The 23,596-nt window shown below is 43.4% G+C and overlaps 1 protein-coding gene across 1 annotated transcript in view; it reads left to right on the top strand.

Annotated features, from left to right (window-relative positions):
• LOC109904372 (sodium-dependent neutral amino acid transporter B(0)AT1) overlaps nt 1-19,560 on the top strand; it is a 19,772-nt gene extending 212 nt beyond the window's left edge. The window contains exons 1-12 of the mRNA XM_031789098.1: nt 1-225; nt 12,211-12,351; nt 12,772-12,909; nt 13,496-13,677; nt 14,167-14,277; nt 14,397-14,509; nt 14,731-14,859; nt 16,128-16,284; nt 16,737-16,941; nt 17,165-17,324; nt 18,166-18,328; nt 18,774-19,560. The exon at nt 1-225 is cut by the window's left edge and continues 212 nt beyond it. Coding sequence (XP_031644958.1) covers nt 24-225; nt 12,211-12,351; nt 12,772-12,909; nt 13,496-13,677; nt 14,167-14,277; nt 14,397-14,509; nt 14,731-14,859; nt 16,128-16,284; nt 16,737-16,941; nt 17,165-17,324; nt 18,166-18,328; nt 18,774-18,977 — 1,905 coding nt within the window. The 5' untranslated portion in view covers nt 1-23 and the 3' untranslated portion in view covers nt 18,978-19,560. The remainder of the gene's footprint in view (nt 226-12,210; nt 12,352-12,771; nt 12,910-13,495; nt 13,678-14,166; nt 14,278-14,396; nt 14,510-14,730; nt 14,860-16,127; nt 16,285-16,736; nt 16,942-17,164; nt 17,325-18,165; nt 18,329-18,773) is intronic.
• The last annotated feature ends 4,036 nt before the right edge of the window (nt 19,561-23,596 follow it).

Below are 23,596 nucleotides of genomic sequence, written 5' to 3'. Positions count from 1 at the left end.
CCACAGCCTGCCAGCCGGCCACCATGAGATTCCCCAAGCTCCCCAACCCAGGTCTGGATGACCGAATTCCGTCCCACCAGGAGCTGGAAAGGATGGAGAAAGAGGAGGCTGGGGACAGGCCCAAATGGGACAACAAGACCCAATACATGCTGACCTGTGTGGGCTTCTGTGTGGGGCTGGGGAACGTGTGGAGGTTCCCTTACCTGTGTCAGAGCCATGGAGGAGGTAGGTTATACTATACAGGTGGGGCTGGTTTCCCAGACACAGATTAAGCCCAGTCCTGGACTATATAACATGTCTAATGGGGCATTTTAATTGACAGTGCTTTTTAGTCCAAGACTAGGTTTATTTTGTGTCTGGGAAACCAGCCCATGGAGATTTGTGTGGGTTAAGAGTTTAGGGTGCAGTAGAAGAACGAACGCTGAAAGTAATATATTTTTTGGTGGATCAAATGTCATTTATTGTGGTTGGTTGATTACACTTAGGTCTGCACAATAATCACTCCTACATAGGCCTACTGTAATGACTCATACACAGGTCCTACTGTAATGTCTCCTACATAGGATGACTGTAATGACTCCTACACAGGCCCTACTGTAATGACTCCTACGCAGGACTACTGTAATGACTCCTACACAGGCCATACTGTAATGACTCCTACACAGGACTACTGTAATGACTCCTACACAGGACTACTGTAATGGGCACGGCCCTACTGTAATGACTCCCACACAGGACTACTGTAATGACTCCTACATAGGCCCTACTGTAATGACTCCTACATATTCCCTACTGTAATGACTCCTACACAGGCCTACTGTAATGACTCCTACTGTAGGAATGGTTCAGGTAACTGTAACAGAGCGATTCATTTCAAGAGAGTAAAATGTGTCAATAACTACATTTCTGGAGCTTTATCAAATTGGAACTGTAGAAATCACATAGAGCTTTAAAACCATATCTTAAGCTAACACTAGTTGACCCATATAAACAGATAGTTATTCAGTCATGGAAATTCAGAGATTTCAGTTAAAGGATAAAAGAGCCCGATGTTGTGTAGATTATTACCAATGATTCTAGCTAAGAACACTAATTCTAAATGTGTCAAATTAAATTACAGATTGTTTTATTCTTTCGTTGTTTTATTCTTTATATTTACAAAATACAAATATATCTCACAGCTGGATATGCAAAACATTTCACAGTCCTCGTTGATCTCGTTTGTCAAGTTTATCCCTCGAAATACATTAGAGAGGAAAGTCTTACAGTGAAGTACGTTATCTCCCAGGGAGAGGAAAGTCTTACAGTGAAGTACGTTATCTCCCAGGGAGAGGAAAGTCTTACAGTGAAGTACGTTATCTCCCAGGGAGAGGAAAGTCTTACAGTGAAGTACGTTATCTCCCAGGGAGAGGAAAGTCTTACAGTGAGGTACGTTATCTCCCAGGGAGAGGAAAGTCTTACAGTGAGGTACGTTATCTCCCAGGGAGAGGAAAGTCTTACAGTGAAGTACGTTATCTCCCAGGGAGAGGAAAGTCTTACAGTGAAGTACGTTATCTCCCAGGGAGAGGAAAGTCTTACAGTGAAGTACGTTATCTCCCAGGGAGAGGAAAGTCTTACAGTGAAGTACGTTATCTCCCAGGAAGAGGAAAGTCTTACAGTGAAGTACGTTATCTCCCAGGGAGAGGAAAGTCTTACAGTGAAGTACGTTATCTCCCAGGGAGAGGAAAGTCTTACAGTGAAGTACGTTATCTCCCAGGGAGAGGAAAGTCTTACAGTGAAGTACGTTATCTCCCAGGGAGAGGAAAGTCTTACAGTGAAGTACGTTATCTCCCAGGGAGAGGAAAGTCTTACAGTGAAGTACGTTATCTCCCAGGAAGAGGAAAGTCTTACAGTGAAGTACGTTATCTCCCAGGAAGAGGAGACGGGGAAAAGTGGCCCAGTTAAAACTCCCCTCATAAAAACAGAAAGCGTAATGATGAGTTTACCACCACCATCATCATTGAGGCTGAACTATGATCTAACACTGGTACTGTATGTGAATACTGAACATGACTCCTACACAGGCCCTACTGTTATGACTCCTACACAGGCCCTACTGTTATGACTCCTACACAGGCCCTACTGTAATGACTCCTACACAGGCCCTACTGTAATGACTCCTACACAGGCCCTACTGTTATGACTCCTACACAGGCCCTACTGTTATGACTCCTACACAGGCCCTACTGTTATGACTCCTACACAGGCCTACTGTAATGACTCCTACACAGGCCCTACTGTTATGACTCCTACACAGGCCCTACTGTTATGACTCCTACACAGGCCCTACTGTTATGACTCCTACACAGGCCCTACTGTTATGACTCCTACACAGGCCCTACTGTTATGACTCCTACACAGGCCTACTGCAATGACTACTACATAGACCTACTGTATTGACTCCTACATAGGCCCTACTGTAATGGCTCCTACACAGGCCATACTGTAATGACTCCTACACAGGACTACTGTAATGACTCCTACACAGGACTACTGTAATGACTCCTACACAGGACTACTGTAATGACTCCTACACAGGCCCTACTGTTATGACTCCTACACAGGCCCTACTGTTATGACTCCTACACAGGCCCTACTGTTATGACTCCTACACAGGCCCTACTGTTATGACTCCTACACAGGCCTACTGTAATGACTCCTACACAGGCCCTACTGTTATGACTCCTACACAGGCCCTACTGTTATGACTCCTACACAGGCCCTACTGTTATGACTCCTACACAGGCCCTACTGTTATGACTCCTACACAGGCCCTACTGTTATGACTCCTACACAGGCCTACTGTAATGACTACTACATAGACCTACTGTATTGACTCCTACATAGGCCCTACTTTAATGACTCCTACACAGGCCATACTGTAATGACTCCTACACAGGACTACTGTAATGACTCCTACACAGGACTACTGTAATGACTCCTGCACAGGACTACTGTAATGACTCCTACACAGGACTACTGTAATGACTCCTACACAGGCCCTACTGTTATGACTCCTACACAGGCCCTACTGTTATGACTCCTACACAGACCCTACTGTTATGACTCCTACACAGGCCCTACTGTTATGACTCCTACACAGGCCCTACTGTTATGACTCCTACACAGGCCTACTGTAATGACTCCTACACAGGCCCTACTGTTATGACTCCTACACAGGCCCTACTGTTATGACTCCTACACAGGCCCTACTGTTATGACTCCTACACAGGCCCTACTGTTATGACTCCTACACAGGCCCTACTGTTATGACTCCTACACAGGCACTACTGTTATGACTCCTACACAGGCCTACTGTAATGACTACTACATAGACCTACTGTATTGACTCCTACATAGGCCCTACTGTAATGACTCCTACATATTGCCTACTGTAATGACTCTTACATAGGACTTCTGTAATCACTCCTACATATGCCCTACTGTATTGACTTCTACATATTCCCTACTGTAATGATTCCTACATATGCCCTACTGCAATCACTCCTACATATGACTACTGTAATCACTCCTACATATGCCCTACTGTAATCACTCCTACATAGGCCTACTGTAATGACTCCTACACAGGCCCTACTGTAATGACTCCTACACAGGACTACTGTAATGACTCCAACATAGGCCTACTGTAATGACTCCTACACAGGCCCTACTGTAATGACTCCTACACAGGACTACTGTAATGACTCCTACACGGGCCCTACTGTAATGACTCCTACACCGGACTACTGTAATGACTCCTACACAGGACTACTGTAATGACTCCTACACAGGACTACTGTAATGACTCCTACACAGGACTACTGTAATGACTCCTACACAGGCCCAGCTGTAATGACTCCTACACAGGACTACTGTAATGACTCCTACATAGGCCCTACTGTAATGACTCCTACATATTGCCTACTGTAATGGCTCCTACACAGGACTACTGTAATGACTCCTACACAGGCCCTACTGTAATGACTCCTACACAGGACTACTGTAATGACTCCAACATAGGCCTACTGTAATGACTCCTACACAGGCCCTACTGTAATGACTCCTACACAGGACTACTGTAATGACTCCTACACGGGCCCTACTGTAATGACTCCTACACCGGACTACTGTAATGACTCCTACACAGGACTACTGTAATGACTCCTACACAGGCCCCGCTGTAATGACTCTCAAGCTTGTTTTGGTACTGTTCATATGTAGCTTTTTTTGGTACTGTTCATATGTAGCTTGTTTTGGTACTGTTCATATGTAGCTTGTTTTGGTACTGTTCATACGTAGCTTGTTTTGGTACTGTTCATATGTAGCTTGTTTTGGTACTGTTCATATGTAGCTTGTTTTGGTACTGTTCATATGTAGCTCGTTTTGGTACTGTTCATATGTAGCTTGTTTTGGTACTGTTCATATGTAGCTTGTTTTGGTACTGTTCATATGTAGCTTGTTTTGGTACTGTTCATATGTAGCTTGTTTTGGTACTGTTCATATGTAGCTTGTTTTGGTACTGTTCATATGTAGCTTGTTTTGGTACTGTTCATACGTAGCTTGTTTTGGTACTGTTCATATGTAGCTTGTTTTGGTACTGTTCATATGTAGCTTGTTTTGGTACTGTTCATATGTAGCTCGTTTCTGGACGCAGGTTCAGGAATGGTTGAAGAAGGACAACATTTACCTGGAGCTAACTCTGCAGATAGCACTACTGGGTGATTTGAAAAGTCATAGTCAATTAAACATGGAGTCAATTAAACAATAATATAATTATACTCTTAGCAAAAAACTAATGTAAAATATACTGTGTCCGTAACATGTTTAAACTGGAAGTAAAAGCCATTAGTTTACTCTAATTAGGGGACGGGTGGGTAGGGTCAAATAATAAGTAAGGAGTGGAGCTGAAGGATGGGACTAATAACAGCAAGATAACTAATGTAAAATATACTGTGTCTGTAACATGTTTATAGTATGTATACGCTGGAAGTAGAAACCTAAGTGTTGTTGTCCATTAGTTTACTGCAATTAGGGGAGGGGTGGGTAGGGTTAGGGGAACATAATAAAGGAAAATATATTTTTTAAAGATATGTATGTATGTATATATACAACAACATATATAACATATATATAGGGGATTGGAAATGATACAGACATTTACATTGAGGGAATCTACAACCTAATCTGCACTATTAAAACTGACCTACACCACCCCCCCCCCCCCCCTCCCTTCCTGTTCTAAAATAAGAATACAAAATAATCTAAGATTTCCGTTTGTCTTTGTGTTCCCTGTGTGGTCGGTTGCAACAAGGTTTTGGTACAGTTTTACTACAGTGTGTCCTAATGAATGTGACCACCGTTCAGAGATCGACGAGGGCAGTGTCGTAGCCTATCTATGAAGTAACACGTGTAGAACCTGTGGAGACCCTGAAAAAGACACGCCCATGTTTATGTTTCCTTGGCAAGGACACCTATCAGCTATAGATTGTAGCTGAAAGGTTGTAATTCCTTTTTTTTAAAGTCAAATGCAAGTCAAGTTCAAATGGCTGAGTCATGTCCAAGTGTTTACGTAACGTTGGCAGTTCATCTTCAGCCATGTCTCGTCTTCCCTAAAACCTTGAGAGTTGTATTAGTTACTTTTCACTATCTATTCCAGAGGGGAGGCAACATAAGAATTTGTCTTCTGTTTCCATCTACAATGCCAACAATGATGATGCTCTTTTCTACACAGGAGATCATACCAAAAGTATTGCCTGATGGTGTTCTGAACTTCCCACTACCTTTCTGATGTATTTCAGTCACTTCAAACCATACTTTCTTCAGACTGAAATACTGTCAAAAAGTACTGTCAGACTGATTTGTAATAACCTGTCATAGCCCAAATATTTTTTTTTAAGTATAAAAATGTATAAAATGGGGTCGCAGGTCAGAAAAGGTTTGGGAACACCTGGGTTCAGGTCAAACTCCAGGTCAAAACCAGAAAGACTTGGAAATGATAAATGGGACTAAACGTTTAGATAGATGTGTATTTACAGTAACAATTACAGTGGAATAATACCATGCTATTGTTTGAGGAGAGTGTTTATGAACATAGAGTTACTAATAAACACATTAGGCAGATTTGGGCAGTCTTCTTAACACTCCGTTGATCTCCCTTTCCCCATTTACACCCCCCACTCTGTTTACACCCTCACCTAGTTTACACCCCCACTCTGTTTACACCCTCACCTAGTTTACACCCTCACCTAGTTTACACCCCAACTCTGTTTACACCCTCACCTAGTTTACACCCTCACCTAGTTTACACCCTCACCTAGTTTACACCCCCACTCTGTTTACACCCTCACCTAGTTTACACCCTCACCTAGTTTACACCCTCACCTAGTTTACACCCCCACTCTGTTTACACCCTCACCTAGTTTACACCCTCACCCAGTTTACACCCTCACCTAGTTTACACCCTCACTCTGTTTACACCCTCACCTAGTTTACACCCTCACCTAGTTTACACCCCCACTCTGTTTACACCCTCACCTAGTTTACACCCTCACCTAGTTTACACCCTCACCTAGTTTACACCCTCACCTAGTTTACACCCTCACCCAGTTTACACCCTCACCTAGTTTACACCCTCACCTAGTTTACACCCTCAACCAGTTTACACCCTCACCTAGTTTACATCCTTACCCAATTTACACCCGCACCCAGTTTACACCCTCACCCAGTTTACACCCTCACCCAGTTTACACCCTCAGCCAGTTTACACCCTCACCTAGTTTACACCCTCACCTAGTTTACACCCTCACCTAGTTTACATCCTTACCCAGTTTACACCCTCACCTAGTTTACATCCTTACCCAGTTTACACCCGCACCCAGTTTACACCCACCACTCCGTTTACATCCTCAGCCAGTTTACACCCACCACCTTATCTAGCTCTGTTTAGCTACTGTCACATGGATACTCTTGATGGGATACTGGACTTTCAGCCTGAGGTTACTCTCAGCCCCCGGCCAGGCTCTCTGTTCTAGGCTCTCTGTACCAGGCTCTCTGTACCAGGCTCTCTGTACCAGGCTCTCTGTACCAGGCTCTCTGTTCCAGGCTCTCTTTACCAGGCTCTCTGTACCAGGCTCTCTGTTCCAGGCTCTCTGTACCAGGCTCTCTGTACCAAGCTTTCTGTACCAGGCTCTCTGTACCAGGCTCGCCGTACCAGGCTCTCTGTTCCAGGCTCTCTGTACCAGGCTCTCCGTACCAGGCTCTCTGTACCAGGCTCTCCGTACCAGGCTCTCTGTACCAGGCTTTCTGTACCAGGCTCTCTGTACCAGGCTCGCCGTACCAGGCTCTCTGTACCAGGCTCTCTGTTCCAGGCTCTCTGTACCAGGCTCTCTGTACCAGGCTTTCTGTACCAGGCTCTCTGTACCAGGCTCGCCGTACCAGGCTCTCTGTACCAGGCTCTCTGTACCAGGCTCGCCGTACCAGGCTCTCCGTACCAGGCTCTCCGTACCAGGCCCTCTGTACCAGGCTTTCTGTACCAGGCTCTCTGTACCAGGCTCTCAGTACCAGGCTCTCAGTGCCAGGCTCTCTGTACCAGACTCTCTGTACCAGGCTCTCCATACCAGGCTCTCTGTAGCAGGCTCTCACAGATTTGCGTACCAAGTGGCACCCTATACTCTTCACAGTGCACTACCAGAGCCCTATAGGCCTTATTCAAAAGTAAAGCCCTAAATAGGGAATAGGGTGCCATAGGGTTCTGGTCTAAAGCAGTGCACTGGGAAAAGGGAAATGTGTAAAAAATAGTATGTTGTTCCGTCTTGGCAGGGCTTTTGACATTGATGATTGTTACATTGATAAAGAACGATGAGCACTCGTCTTATCATGTAATAATATAATCATATAGCAGTAATATGTCATATAATAATCTTGTACGTCCATAAAGAGGTCGTGACAGACAATAAGACCACTCCATGATGTCACAATGAAGGAAACACCTCCGGGTGGGTTTACAGCTGATTATAAATCCATAATAATCCATATATTATCACCTAATGTTGTGTTACATCTTTCTATCAACTTAAGTTCTTCTGAACATTATGTGTTTTGAACTTCTATTAGCTATTTATGGCCTGTAGGCCTCATTGTCCTGAGCTCATACAGCATAATGTATGAATTATTTAGACTATAACAAATACTCAGATGAAACATATTGTGCTATTTATCACAGACTACTTTGTGTCAAAGTTTAACAAGGACTCTCTCCTCTTCACCAGTGTCGTGATCAAAGAAATGATCAAGAGCCTCACATACAGTATATTGTTTGGTCATTGTGCTGCCACAGAATGAATTGTGATCAAGGCCTCAAATAAGCTTTATATACCAGAGCTGGAGAAAAGTTCTATATATTATAGAAACAATGTTGCGATTGTTTGTGAGAATTCCAACAGGTTTGGTTCCTATGGGGGAAAGATTCTATTGGGGAAAGGTTCCTGTGGGGGTTGCCATGGAAATCAAGAATGGGAAGTGAGGTGTGTGTGTGTGTGTGTGTGTGTGTGTGTGTGTGTGTGTGTGTGTGTGTGTGTGTGTGTGTGTGTGTGTGTGTGTGTGTGTGTGTGTGTGTGTGTGTGTGTGTGTGTGTGTGTGTGTGTGTGTGTGTGTGTGTGTGTGTGTGCGCTCAAACACACATACATGTGGGGGTCTGGGAGAGGAAGTGTGTCCATCTGATTATTTTCATCCACCTTGAATTCAGGCTGTAACACAGCAAAATGTCATATAAGTCAAGGGGTATGAATACTTTCTGAATGCACTGTAAATGTGCACAATTGTTTTGCATGGAATAGTCGGAGATGTGTGTTTCTGACTGTGGTCTTTAAGACGTGATGTCATTACAACCAAATAGTTCAAATGTATTTGACAATCCCTTGAAACCGGCACGCAGTTGTCAATGGTTTTAGTGAAGCTGTGGGTCTCCTTGCACCCCATCAGACAAATCGAACGCTCTGCACCTTATTGTGACGTTTAGTTGATAACCACCTATTGGACCACTCCGGGATGTCATAATGAAGGAAACTCCTCAGAGTCCTGACAGACAATTAGACCACTCCGGGATGTCATAATGAAGGAAACTCCTCAGAGTCCTGACAGACAAGTAGACCACTCCGGGATGTCATAATGAAGGAAACTCCTCAGAGTCCTGACAGACAATTAGACCACTCCGGGATGTCATAATGAAGGAAACTCCTCAGAGTCCTGACAGACAATTAGACCACTCCGTGATGTCATAATGAAGGAAACTGAGATGGTAGAGAAGGTACTCCCTCACACTGTGTACTCTAGAAAATGTAACATTTATTAGACATAGTTGTAAATTAGGAAATACACTGAACAAAAATATAAACGCAACACGCAACATTTCCAACGATGTAACCGAGTTACAGTTCATATGAGGAAATCAGTCAATTGAAATAAATTCATTAGGCCCTAATCTATGGACTTCACATGACTGGGAATACAGATATGCATCTGTTGATTACAGATACCTTAAGAAAATAAGGTAGGGGGGGGTGGATCAGAAAACCAGTCAGTGCCTGGTGTGACCACCATTTGCCTCATGCAGCGTGACACATGTCCTTCCCATACAGTTGATCAGGCTGTTGATTGTGGAATGTTGTCCCACTCCTCTATTGTTCACTAGTCACATGTACCGTGTTGCAGGTTGCTGTGTCACGCCCTGATCTGTTTCACCTGTCACATGTACCGTGTTGCAGGTTGCTGTGTCACGCCCTGATCTGTTTCACCTGTCTTTTGTTGTTGCCTCCAACAAACCTCCAGGTGTCACCTGTTTTCCCCGTTAGTCCCCGGTGTATTTATCCCTGTGTTTCCTGTCTGTCTGTACCAGTGTATTTATCTCTGTGTTTCCTGTCTCTCTGTACCAGTGTATTTATCCCTGTGTTTCCTGTCTCTCTGTACCAGTGTATTTATCCCTGTGTTTCCTGTCTCTCTGTGCCAGTGTATTTATCCTTGTGTTTCCTGTCTCTCTGTGCCAGTGTATTTATCCCTGTGTTTCCTGTCTCTCTGTACCAGTGTATTTATCCCTGTGTTTCCTGTCTCTCTGTGCCAGTGTATTTATCCCTGTGTTTCCTGTCTCTCTGTGCCAGTGTATTTATCCTAGTGTTTCCTGTCTCTCTGTACCAGTGTATTTATCCCTGTGTTTCCTGTCTCTCTGTACCAGTGTATTTATCCCTGTGTTTCCTGTCTCTCTGTGCCAGTGTATTTATCCCTGTGTTCCCTGTCTCTCTGTGCCAGTGTATTTATCCCTGTGTTCCCTGTCTCTCTGTTCCAGTGTATTTATCCCTGTGTTTCCTGTCTCTCTGTACCAGTGTATTTATCCCTGTGTTTTCTGTCTCTCTGTTCCAGTGTATTTATCCCTGTGTTTCCTGTCTCTCTGTACCAGTGTATTTATCCCTGTGTGTCCTGTCTCTCTGTGCCAGTGTATTTATCCCTGTGTTTCCTAGTCTCTCTGTACCAGTGTATTTATCCCTGTGTTTCCTGTCTCTCTGTACCAGTGTATTTATCCCTGTCTTTCCTGTCTCTCTGTACCAGTGTATTTATCCCTGTGTTTCCTAGTCTCTCTGTACCAGTGTATTTATCCCTGTGTTTCCTGTCTTTCTGTACCAGTGTATATATCCCCGTGTTTCCTGTCTCTCTGTTCCAGTGTATTTATCCCTGTGTTTCCTGTCTCTCTGTACCAGTGTATTTATCCCTGTGTTTCCTGTCTCTCTGTACGAGTGTATTTATCCCTGTGTTTCCTGTCTCTCTGTACCAGTGTATTTATCCCTGTGTTTCCTGTCTCTCTGTACCAGTGTATTTATCCCTGTGTTTCCTGTCTCTCTGTACCAGTGTATTTATCCCTGTGTTTCCTGTCTCTCTGTACCAGTTCGTCTTGTTTTGTTTAAGTCAACCAGCGGTTTTCCTCACTCCTCTGTTTGTTCCCCCAGTCTCTGTTTGTTCCCCCAGTCTCTCTTTTCCCCCCAGTCTCTGTTTTTCCCCAGTCTCTGTTTTCCCCCAGTCTCTGTTTTCCCCCAGTCTCTGTTTTTCCCCCAGTCTCTGTTTTTCCCTCTAGCCCTCCTGGTTTTGACCCTTGCCTGTCCCGACACTGAATCCACTCCGCCTGACCACTCCGCCTGACCACTCCGCCTGTCAACTCCGCCTGTCCACTCCGCCTGTCCACTCCGCCTGACCACTCCGCCTGACCACTCCGCCTGACCACTCCGCCTGACCACTCCGCCTGACCACTCCGCCTGTCCACTCCGCCTGTCCACTCCGCCTGACCACTCCGCCTGACCACTCCGCCTGTCCACTCCGCCTGTCCACTCCGCCTGTCCACTCCGCCTGACCACTCCGCCTGACCACTCCGCCTGACCACTCCGCCTGTCCACTCCACCTGACCACTCCGCCTGACCACTCCGCCTGACCCCGACCTGCCGTTTGCCTAGCCGTTTCGCTATAATAAATATATCGGAGCTCAACCATCTGCCTCCTGTGTCTGCATTTGGGTCTCCCCCTATGCCCTTATATGTTGTTCACGTTCAGATTGTTTAATAGTCACATGTACAGTGTTGGAGGTATAATTGCAGGGTACAGTAGAAAATATGAGGTTTCCAGCATTCCAACATGCAAGACTAGTGAAATACAGTAAAATAATGAGAATGGTCTTTTTTGTATTTTATTTAAAAAAATAGAAATAGTACTGTATAATAATAACTGTGGCAGTGATGAATAAATGCATGCTTGTTGCCGTGGAGACAGAGTAAAGACTGTTCAGGGGTTGAATGGTCACAGGGGAGCAGCAGCGTGACGACCTTGTGTGGGTGTACTTTACTGACTTCAATAGCCTGATACCAGAAGTTGGCTTCAGTACATACAGATCTGGTATCAATCATTTTATGATACCTCTCTTTTTCCATTTTAGGTTTTTATGATGATACCTGTCATTCTCATTTCCTATCTCACATTCCCAGGAGCGTTTACGATCCCATTCCTGATCTTGTGTTCCCAGGAGCGTTTTATGATTCCATTCCTGATCCTGTGTTCCCAGGAGCGTTTATGATTCCATTCCTGATCCTGTGTTCCCAGGAGCGTTTTATGATTCCATTCCTGATCCTGTGTTCCCAGGAGCGTTTATGATCCCATTCCTGATCCTGCTGGTTCTGGAGGGGATTCCACTGCTGCACCTGGAGTTTGCCATCGGACAGCGCCTCAGGAGCGGCAGTGTGGGAGTGTGGACGGCCATTAACCCATATCTGACTGGTGTTGGTGAGTCCGACAGAAACAGTAGGAAAACCCCTGTGTCCTGTTTTTTTAGAGAAGTATGTAGTTAAACGTCCAACGTCAAGAAGGAATGTTCTGCAGTCTGCGAAAGTGAGGTTATCATATTTGTAGAGTATGTATCTATCTTCTCCTTCTTATAGGCCTGCATACAAAATAGTTCCCTACAGAGTGAACTATTTTGAGCAGAGGCCCAGGAGGAAGGGGCTCATTGTAATGGCTGGAATGGAATACATGGAACGAATCAAACACATCAAACGTCATGGAAACCACGTGTTTGACTCCGTTCCGTCAATTCCATGACAGCCATTACAATGAGCCCGTCCTTCTATTGCTCCTCCCACCAGCCTCCTCTGGCCTCAGGCACCACTTATATGTGGTGATATCTGAAATGATTGTGTCCTACAGGCATCGCTTCCTTGTTAGTCTCCTTCCTGGTGGGTATGTACTACAACACTATAATCGCCTGGGTGATGTGGTACTTCTTCAACTCCTTCCAGAACCCTCTGCCATGGAGTCAGTGTCCTGTCAATGCCAACCTGACAGGTATGTTCATATTCTGTATGGATTTAAAGTCACTAATTTTCTCAAATGTTTTTAAGACCTCAAAAGGGGTCTAATGATGAAATGTTCAGGGTCCTTATCTTATGAGGCATCTAGCTGGATCTACATAAGTCAATATCAGGCTAAATGCTGCTGGACTGGCATTTGGGCTTGACCGTATTTTTGCTGCCCCCTGTAGGTCTGGAATCAGAATGCTGCTGGACTGGCCTTTGGGTTTAACAGTGTTTCTGCTGCCTCCTGTAGGTCTGGAATCAGAATGCTGCTGGACTGGCCTTTGGGTTTAACTGTGTTTTTGCTGCCCCCTGTAGGTCTGGAATCAGAATGCTGCTGGACTGGCCTTTGGGTTTAACAGTGTTTTTGCTGCCCCCTGTAGGTCTGGAATCAGAATGCTGCTGGACTGGCCTTTGGGTTTAACTGTGTTTTTGCTTCCCCCTGTAGGTCTGGAATCAGAATGCTGCTGGACTGGCCTTTGGGTTTAACAGTGTTTTTGCTGCCCCCTGTAGGTCTGGAATCAGAATGCTGCTGGACTGGCCTTTGGGTTTAACAGTGTATTTGCTGCCCTCTGTAGATTTGGTCTCAGAATGTGCCCGGAGTTCCCCAGTGGATTATTTCTGGTACAGAGACACACTCAACACGTCCACATCCATTGGGGACTCTGGAGGACTGCAGTGGTGGATGGTGTTGTGTCTACTGTGTGCCTGGCTGCTGTTGTACGTTTGCTGCCTTCGTGGCATTGAGACCACTGGAAAGGTACGATACCCGGTCCCATTGAGACCACTGACAAGGTACGATAACCGGTCCCATTGAGACCACTGGCAAGGTACGATACCCGGTCCCATTGAGACCACTGGAAAGGTATGATACACGGTCCCATTGAGACCACTGGCAAGGTACGATACACTGTCCCATTGAGACCACTGGCAAGGTACGATACCCGGTCCCATTGAGACCACTGGCAAGGTACGATACCCGGTCCCATTAAGACCACTGAAAAGGTACGATACCCGGTCCCATTAAGACCACTGGAAAGGTACGATACACGGTCCCATTGAGACCACTGGCGAGGTACGATACACAATCTCTTCTGGTTTAATTTAGACAGGATTCTAGACATAGTTGGAAGTGTTTCCCACAATATGGTTTTTATTTTCAATTTTTAGTGCTATTTATTGGATAGAAATGCAGTGCGTAGTTCACCTCATCGATGACAAGGTGATTCTACCCTCTCTGTCATCACAGGCAGTGTACGTAACATCCACTCTGCCATACGTGGTCCTCACCATCTTCCTGATCAGAGGACTGACTCTCAAAGGTTCTCTGGATGGAATCAAGTTCCTCTTCACCCCCGATGTACGTATTTCCTCTCAAAGTGATAATTCAACCCTGAAAATCAACGTTTCTCAGATGTTTTCAGGCATGAGATCTGTTTTGTTGTGTGGCAGTATACATTGATGATTGTCTTCTCATAGCTAAATGAGTTGATGAACCCGTCTACCTGGCTGGATGCAGGTGCCCAGGTGTTCTACTCTTTCTCCTTGGCCTTTGGAGGTCTCATCTCCTTCTCCAGCTACAACTCTGTACAGTAAGTGCCCAAATATTTATCGATGACTTCGTCCTAAACGGGACTCTATTCCCTACTACGTACTGCACTGCTTTTGACCAGAGCCCTATAAGACCTGGTTAAGAAGAGTTCACTATGTAGTAGGGAATAGGGTCCCATTTGGGACTCCATCCTATATTTACACATTAGATAGACAAATCTATCTCGACTCTTCAATGGACTCCACTATTCTGTTTCTCCAGCAACAACTGTGAGCAGGATGCCGTGATCATCTCCATCATCAATGGCTTCACATCCGTCTACGCTGCTACAGTCATCTACTCCATCATAGGTTTCAGGGCCACAGAGAGGTTCGACGACTGTCTGGAAGGGTACGTGTTTTCATTCAGGCTACGTTGGGGCTCTGAGCTTGGTTTTATTTAGGCCAGGACTAGGTTTAGTCTGTGTCCGGGAAGACTGGCACTGAATGGACGTTCAGAACGGTCTCAAAACAATGATAATTTTGTTTTGATGTTTTTTCTTGTCTTGATATTCTGCACTGTGCATTGCTAGCGAATTCTAGCATGTAGTGGCGTTGTGGTTTGGTGTTTTATTTTTGTGTTGTGTATTATTGTTGTGTATTATTGTTGTGTATTACTGTTGTGTTGATTATTATTGTTGTGTATTATTGTTGTGTATTATTGTTGTGTATTATTGTTGTGTATTATTGTTGTGTATTATTGTTGTGTATTATTGTTGTGTATTATTGTTGTGTTGTTTATTATTGTTGTGTATTATTGTTGTGTATTATTGATTATTGTTGTTGTGTATTATTGATTATTGTTGTTGTGTATTATTGTTGTTGTGTATTATTGTTGTTGTGTATTATTGATTATTATTGTTGTGTATTATTGATTATTGTTGTTGTGTATTATTGATTATTGTTGTTGTGTATTATTGATTATTGTTGTTGTGTATTATTGTTGTGTATTATTGATTATTGTTGTTGTGTATTATTGATTATTATTGTTGTGTATTATTGATTATTGTTGTTGTGTATTATTGATTATTATTGTTGTGTATTATTGTTGTTTGTATTATTGTTGCGTATTATTGATTATTGTTGTTGTGTATTCGTGATTATTGTTGTTGTGTATTATTGATTAATGTTGTGTCGTGTATTATTGTTGTTGTGTATTATTGATTATTGTTGTTGTGTATTATTGATTATTGTTGTTGTGTATTATTGATTATTGTTGTTGTGTATTATTGATTATTGTTGTTGTGTATTATTGTTGTGTATTATTGATTATTGTTGTTGTGTATTATTGATTATTGTTGTTGTGTATTATTGTTGTTGTGTATTATTGTTGTTGTGTATTATTGATTATTATTGTTGTGTATTATTGATTATTGTTGTTGTGTATTATTGTTGTGTATTATTGTTGTGTATTATTGTTGTGTATTATTGATTATTGTTGTGTCGTGTATTATTGTTGTTGTGTATTATTGTTGTTTATTATTGATTATTGTTGTTGTGTATTATTGATTATTGTTGTGTCGTGTATTATTGTTGGGAAAATGGTTAAACCTGATAAACAGTTTGTACTCGACCTACCTCCATCTCAACCTTACTGGCTCTGTGTGTTGTCCCATACAGAAACATCTTGGCCCTGCTGAATGCTTTCAGCCTTGCTGAGGGCAACATCACAGAAGGCAACTATGCAGAATCCCTACAGAATCTAAACGGCACCTTCCCAGAGACCATCCAGAGTCTGGACCTCAAAACCTGCGACTTGCAAACTTTCCTCAGTCAGGTACAGAAACGTCAAACTTTCCCTCAGTCAGGTATAGAAACGTCAAACCTTCCCTCAGTCAGGTATAGAAACGTCAAACCTTCCCTCAGTCAGGTATAGAAACGTCAAACTTTCCCTCAGTCAGGTATAGAAACGTCAAACCTTCCCTCAGTCAGGTATAGAAACGTCAAACCTTCCCTCAGTCAGGTATAGAAACGTCAAACTTTCCCTCAGTCAGGTATAGAAACGTCAAACCTTCCCTCAGTCAAGTATTGAAATGACAAACTTTCTCAGTGATATATGGTCGGTCACCAGAAATCAAAAGCCTTTCACCCCATTTCAATTGCCGACATGTTAGTCATGGCACATTTGGTGCCAACGTGGAGAATAGTATGCCAAACTCTTTAACTGTTTATCTATGGATCTGGTTTTAATCATGTTTTTCCTGATGATGAGTCATTGTCTTCCAATAGGGTGTGGAGGGAACTGGTCTGGCCTTTATCGTGTTCACAGAGGCCATCACCAAGATGCCTGTCTCTCCTCTCTGGTCCATCCTGTTCTTCATCATGCTCTTCTGTCTGGGTCTGTCCACCATGTTTGGCAGCATAGAAGGAACGGTGGTGCCCCTTCAGGATCTCAACATCTTCCCTAAACGGTGGCCTAAGGAGGCGATCACTGGTAAATAACTTTGCTCGAATCAATTGAGACCCCCGGGATATCAATGGACGCATGGCACAATATACATTTCCAATGCAGGGGTCTCCATCTCCTGTCCTGGTGAGCTTAGTGCTGGGCTGGAACAAACACCTGCACATGCAGTAGCTCTCCAGGACTAAAGATGAAGACCACTGGTCAAATGTTCCTTGATGAAATAACTCAGTGTTTGTGTCTTCTGTTTCAGGTATTGTCTGTCTGGTGTCATTCATCATTGCCCTGATATTTGCTCAGAGTTCTGGTAACTACTGGCTGGCTCTGTTCGACAGCTTTGCCGGCTCCATCCCTCTCCTAGTCATCGCCTTCTGTGAGATGATAGCTGTGGTCTACATCTATGGCATAGACAGGTGAGTGTTCACCTCCTCTTCCTCCCCGATCCAACCCAACTTTTTGAGGCATTAGCCAACACAGAAATAAATCCAAGTAGCTGTGCATTTTGGCAATAGCTAACTAACTAATGTTTGTCCATCTTAATGATGCCAAAGTTGGTAGCCTCATTAACCCAGCCTGATCTTGCAAGCTCATGTTCTGTTCCACTTCTCTTGATACGTAAAGTGAAACAAAATGTGAGATTCCAAGATAAGGCTGGTTTAACGAGGCTACAAAGTTGGCATATAAATGTAGTAACCAAAGGTTAATGCTGCACCTAATTGCTTGTGTTCCCGATGAGCATCAAACAGTGATCGGTTCAAGAGAGGTCTGAAACTGATCAGTTCAAGAGAGGTCTGAAACTGATCAGTTCAAGAGAGGTCTGAAACTGATCAGTTCAAGAGAGGTCTGAAACTGATCAGTTCAAGAGAGTTCTGAAACGGATCAGTTCAAGAGAGGTCTGAAACTGATCAGTTCAAGAGAGGTCTGGAACAGATCAGTTCAAGAGAGTTCTGAAACGGATCAGTTCAAGAGAGGTCTGAAACTGATCAGTTCAAGAGAGTTCTGAAACGGATCAGTTCAAGAGAGGTCTGAAACTGATCAGTTCAAGAGAGGTCTGAAACTGATCAGTTCAAGAGAGGTCTGAAACGGATCAGTTCAAGAGAGGTCTGAAACTGATGCATACGTTTTGTCTCTCCTCGTCCCCAATAAAGCCCCCCCAGCCTCTCCAACATTTGCATTTGTCTGTTTCAGAGTGGTTGAGTACAGCAGGAGACAAATGGCCTTCTTCCATGAAGTTAATTAAGTCTTATTCTACAGGTTTAACAAGGACATAGAGTTCATGATTGGTCACAAGCCCAACCTGTTCTGGCAGGTGACCTGGAGGTTCGTCAGCCCTTTAATCGTCTTAGTAATCTTCGTCTTCTACTTCGTCACCAAAGTCAGCTCCAACGTCACCTACATCGCCTGGAATCCAAGCTCGGTAATGTTTCTCCACTACGTTCAAATCTGGTTAAGCGTCTGAGAGTCGGATTACTGATCAGTAATCAGTTTTACCGTTTGAGATCACAACAAACATGATAACATGGACAGGAAGGAGCTGATCCTAGATCTGCACTCCTACTCTGAGAAGTTCTAATCCCTCCCAGATGATAACCTATTGTGTAACTGAACACTAGGTGTTGCTAAACTACGCCACCCCTTGGGTTGAAACAGGAGTCAAGGGGAACTAAACTGACTTCTGACCTGTCACATGTAGTCAGTTTTTTCTTTCTAGATATTAATAATTATAACTGATAGCATTTACTGTATATAGTGCTTTTCCATATGTCAAACCGCTGTAAGAGGAGAAGCTCCCCTCATCCACCACCAACGTGTAGCTAGAGCGTCCTTCTCCCAGACTTATTTCTCATCTCTGTGACCTGCAGGAGGACTTCCCCACTCTGGAGGTGTTGGAGTATCCGGCTTGGATTTACGTCATCATCTTTATCCTGGCAGGAGTCCCCAGTCTGGTGGTGCCAGGCACGGCCATGTTCAAACTCATACGGAGATGTTGCAGCAACAAAAATGTCTACGGGGCAGAAGTCGACACGGTCTCTGCCAAAGTTCAGATGTTTACTACGAAAACGTAGTAGAATTACCACACAGCCAACATTATATGGGACAACGCTACACTGGAGAATAAAAAAAGTAGAGTAAACATCCAAAATGATCGGTCCCCCAACAAAACAAAAACAAAAAAGTTTGAGGTCAATTCCATTTGAATTCAGTCAATCCAGTAAATTTAAGAATGGAAAACAATTCTATTTCAGGGCACCTGAATTTACCGAATTGAAATGGGATCGACCGTTACCCTTTTTGGTTTTGACGCAAAGGAACCGTTTTAAAAACATCCAGGAATAGATCTGAAATTGTCTGCAATGTCTCTTGGTCATTCCACAAAGAACACACCAGTGCAATGACACTGTAAGTTGTATTTATCTATGTGATCACCTGTAATTTCACTGATATTTCTGTTAGACGGTTTTTGATTTGTTTTGTTTTGGGTTTCGGGTGCAACGAAACACCAACATACCATCAGAAAATTGTAGAATTGTCTTTTTTTTTAACATTCTGGAATGACATGTTCTTATGAATTATGGCGCAGAATGTACAGATTAATTCATGTGAATATAAAGTGTTATTATAATAGATTATCAAAACATTTAGAACAAATATTGGCACATTGTGTTTTTGTATGCTATTTTAACATATTAACCAATCGTAACGTCGTCTGGAGAAAGAGAGAGAGGACCAAGGTGCAGCGTAGTAAGCGTTCATTATTTTAACACTGACCACTGAACAAAACAACAAAAACGACAAACGAACAGTCCTGTAAGGTGATGAAAAACACCAAACGGAAAAATAATCACCCACAACTAAAATGGGGAAAACAGGCTACCTAACTATGATTCTCAATTAGAGACAATGATCGACAGCTGCCTCTGATTGAGAACCATACCAGGCCAAACACAGACAGGGAAAATAATCACCCACAACCAACATGGGGAAAACAGGCTACCTAAGTATGATTCTCAATTAGAGACAATGATCGACAGCTGCCTCTGATTGAGAACCATACCAGGCCAAACACAGAAATACAACATAGAAAAAAAGAACATAGACTACACATCCCAACTCACGCCCTGACCAAACTAACACAAAGACATAATAAAGGAACTAAGGTCAGAACGTGACAACAATGATAGCAGGCCACACCCGGCCATGATTACAGACACCTGTGTGTGTCCTTTGACACGATATAAACTAAGTGACCCAGCAGTGTTTGTCATTACACCCTGACGAAGACAGCTTGTCTGTCCCAAACGTTGGATATTAGGTTATTAATATTACTGCATCTGAGCTCCTAGAGTCTCTCCATTCATTTATCAAGTGAAATACATGGTTTTGCCTATGTTTTGTTATGTTCTAAATGAACCTATTAAAACTCACGGATGCTTCCAAAAGCTCAAACCAAGTTCATTCCCCCAGTTAGGATCGATACAGCTGCATAAAGACAAAGAACGTATTCACACAAGCACTGATATTTAACCCTTTCTCCTATGCTGAGCCCCTCCTTACACATCTGAACAGCCAATACACCTCTGTTGCTGTCCAGAAGATTAGTGATACATGTTCTTCTTCACACAAGCACTGATATTTAACCCTTTCTCCTATGCTGAGCCACTCCTTACACATCTGAACAGCCAATACACCTCTGTTGCTGTCCAGAAGATTAGTGATACATGTTCTTCTTCACACAAGCACTGATATTTAACCCTTTCTCCTATGCTGAGCCCCTCCTTACACATCTGAACAGCCAATACACCTCTGTCGCTGTCCAGAAGATTAGTGATACATGTTCTTCTTCACACAAGCACTGATATTTAACCCTTTCTCCTATGCTGAGCCCCTCCTTACACATCTGAACAGCCAATACACCTCTGTTGCTGTCCAGAATCTGTTCTTCCTCACTTCATCTGACCTGACCTCTGCCCCGAATTCCTCACTCGTCCCCAACTCACGGCTGTCATGTTGACTCGTACCAGGACTGCGTCTGTTCTCCTCCCAGAGGATCCCTGATGACTAACATTAACATATCCGGACAGAGTGTAAATGTTTTACATTCCCCTCTCTCCCTCAGTGACATGAATAAGTATATTTCGAAGGATGTGTGAGTTATTTTGTCTGAATGGTATGCAGGACGTCATTGGAGCAGTATATTGCATTGGAGCAGTATATTGCATTGGAGCAGTATATTGCATTGGAGCAGTATATTGCATTGGAGCAGTATATTGCATTGGAGCAGTATATTGCATTGGAGCAGTATATTGCATGGCACGCCACACAATACCAGTACATGTAGTGGATACATTGTATCATCAAAATATATAAACTAGAACAGTGGTTCCCAACTCCAGTCCCCGAGTACCCCCCAACTCCAGTCCTCCAGTACCCCCCAACTCCAGTCCTCCAGTCCCCCCCAACTCCAGTCCCCCAGTACCCCCTCCAGTCCCCCAGTACCCCCCAACTCCAGTCCCCCAGTACCCCCCAACTCCAGTCCTCCAGTACCCCCCAACTCCAGTCCTCCAGTCCCCCCCAACAGTACACATTTTCGTTGTGGCCCTGGACAAACATACCTGATTCAACTCATTGAGGACCTGATGATTATTTGGTAAGTTGAATCAGGTGTGTTTGTGTACTGTTGGGAGGACTGGAGGACTGGAGTTGGGAAGCACAGCACTAGAATACTAGCTATATGCATCTGTACAAGGTGCTGCAGACAGCCACAGAACACAGGTTATGTAACCAATAAACCACATCAGCACTACGTCTTCCTGTTTATGGGAATTGTTTAAAGTTACACGTCAGCCCTACGTCTTCCTGTTTATGGGAATTGTTCAAAGTTACACGTCAGCACTACGTCTTCCTGTTTATGGGAATTGTTCAAAGTTACACGTCAGCCCTACATCTTTCTGTTTATGGGAAGTGTTTAAAGTTACACGTCAGCCCTAATTCTTTTGGTTTAATCAAATCAAATCTAATTTGAATTGTCACACTTCGTAAACAACATGTGTAGACTAAAGGACCCTTCACAACAATACAGAAGACAATACAAAAATAATAAGGAAAAGAATTGTAACACAAAAGGAATAATTACATCTATGATCGCAATGAGTAATGATAGCTCAGCTATATACAGGAAGTACCAGTACTGAGGTAATAACATGGCTATATACAGGAAGTACCAGTACTGAGGTAATAACATGGCTATATACAGGAAGTACCAGTACTGAGGTAATAACATGGATATATACAGGAAGTACCAGTACTGAGTCGATAGGCAGGGGTACGAGGTAATAACATGGCTATATACAGGAAGTACCAGTACTGAGGTAATAACATGGCTATATACAGGAAGTACCAGTACTGAGGTAATAACATGGCTATATACAGGAAGTACCAGTACTGAGTTAATAACATGGCTATATACAGGAAGTACCAGTACTGAGGTAATAACATGGCTATATACAGGAAGTACCAGTACTGAGGTAATAACATGGATATATACAGGAAGTACCAGTACTGAGTCGATAGGCAGGGGTACGAGGTAATAACATGGCTATATACAGGAAGTACCAGTACTGAGGTAATAACATGGCTATATACAGGAAGTACCAGTACTGAGGTAATAACATGGCTATATACAGGAAGTACCAGTACTGAGGTAATAACATGGCTATATACAGGAAGTACCAGTACTGAGGTAATAACATGGCTATATACAGGAAGTACCAGTACTGAGGTAATAACATGGCTATATACAGGAAGTACCAGTACCGAGTCGATAGGCAGGGGTACGAGGTAATAACATGGCTATATACAGGAAGTACCCGTACTGAGGTAATAACATGGCTATATACAGGAAGTACCAGTACTGAGGTAATAACATGGCTATATACAGGAAGTACCAGTACTGAGGTAATAACATGACTATATACAGGAAGTACCTGTACTGAGGTAATAACATGGCTATATACAGGAAGTACCAGTACTGAGTCGATAGGCAGGGGTACGAGGTAATAACATGGCTATATACAGGAAGTACCAGTACTGAGTCGATAGGCAGGGGTACGAGGTAATAACATGGCTATATACAGGAAGTACCAGTACTGAGTCGATAGGCTGGGGTACGAGGTATTTGAGGTAGATATGTACAGGGCCTTGGTCCAAAAACACCAAGACAGTCTTGAAGATGGCATGACAACACCTTTTGGCACGGGTCCTCAGATCCTCAAAAAGTTCTACAGCAGCACCATATGGTTGCATCATTGTCTGGTACGGCAACTGTTCAGCCTCCGACCGCAAGGCATTACAGAGGGTAATGTGTACGGCCCAGTGTGCAAAGCTGTAATCATTACAAAGGTTACTTTGAAGTATCTCAAATGTCAAATATATTTTATTTTATTTAACACTTTTTTTGGTTTCTACATGACTCCGTATGTGTTATGTCATAGTTTTGATGTCTTCACAATTATTCTACAATGTAGATAATAGCAAAAAAAACTATTGAATGTGTCACAGCCTGATCTGTTTCACCTGTCTTTGTGCTTGTCTCCACCCCCTCCAGGTGTCGCCCATCTTCCCCATTATCCCCTGTGTACTTATACCTGTGTGTTCTGTTTGTCTGTTGCCAGTTCGTTTTGTTTCA

The sequence above is a fragment of the Oncorhynchus kisutch genome, linkage group LG14, assembly GCF_002021735.2.
Source record: "Oncorhynchus kisutch isolate 150728-3 linkage group LG14, Okis_V2, whole genome shotgun sequence".
Classification (NCBI taxonomy): domain Eukaryota; kingdom Metazoa; phylum Chordata; class Actinopteri; order Salmoniformes; family Salmonidae; genus Oncorhynchus; species Oncorhynchus kisutch.
The sequence above is the reverse complement of the archived record's forward strand: the minus strand, read 5'-3'. Positions and strand labels throughout refer to the sequence as shown.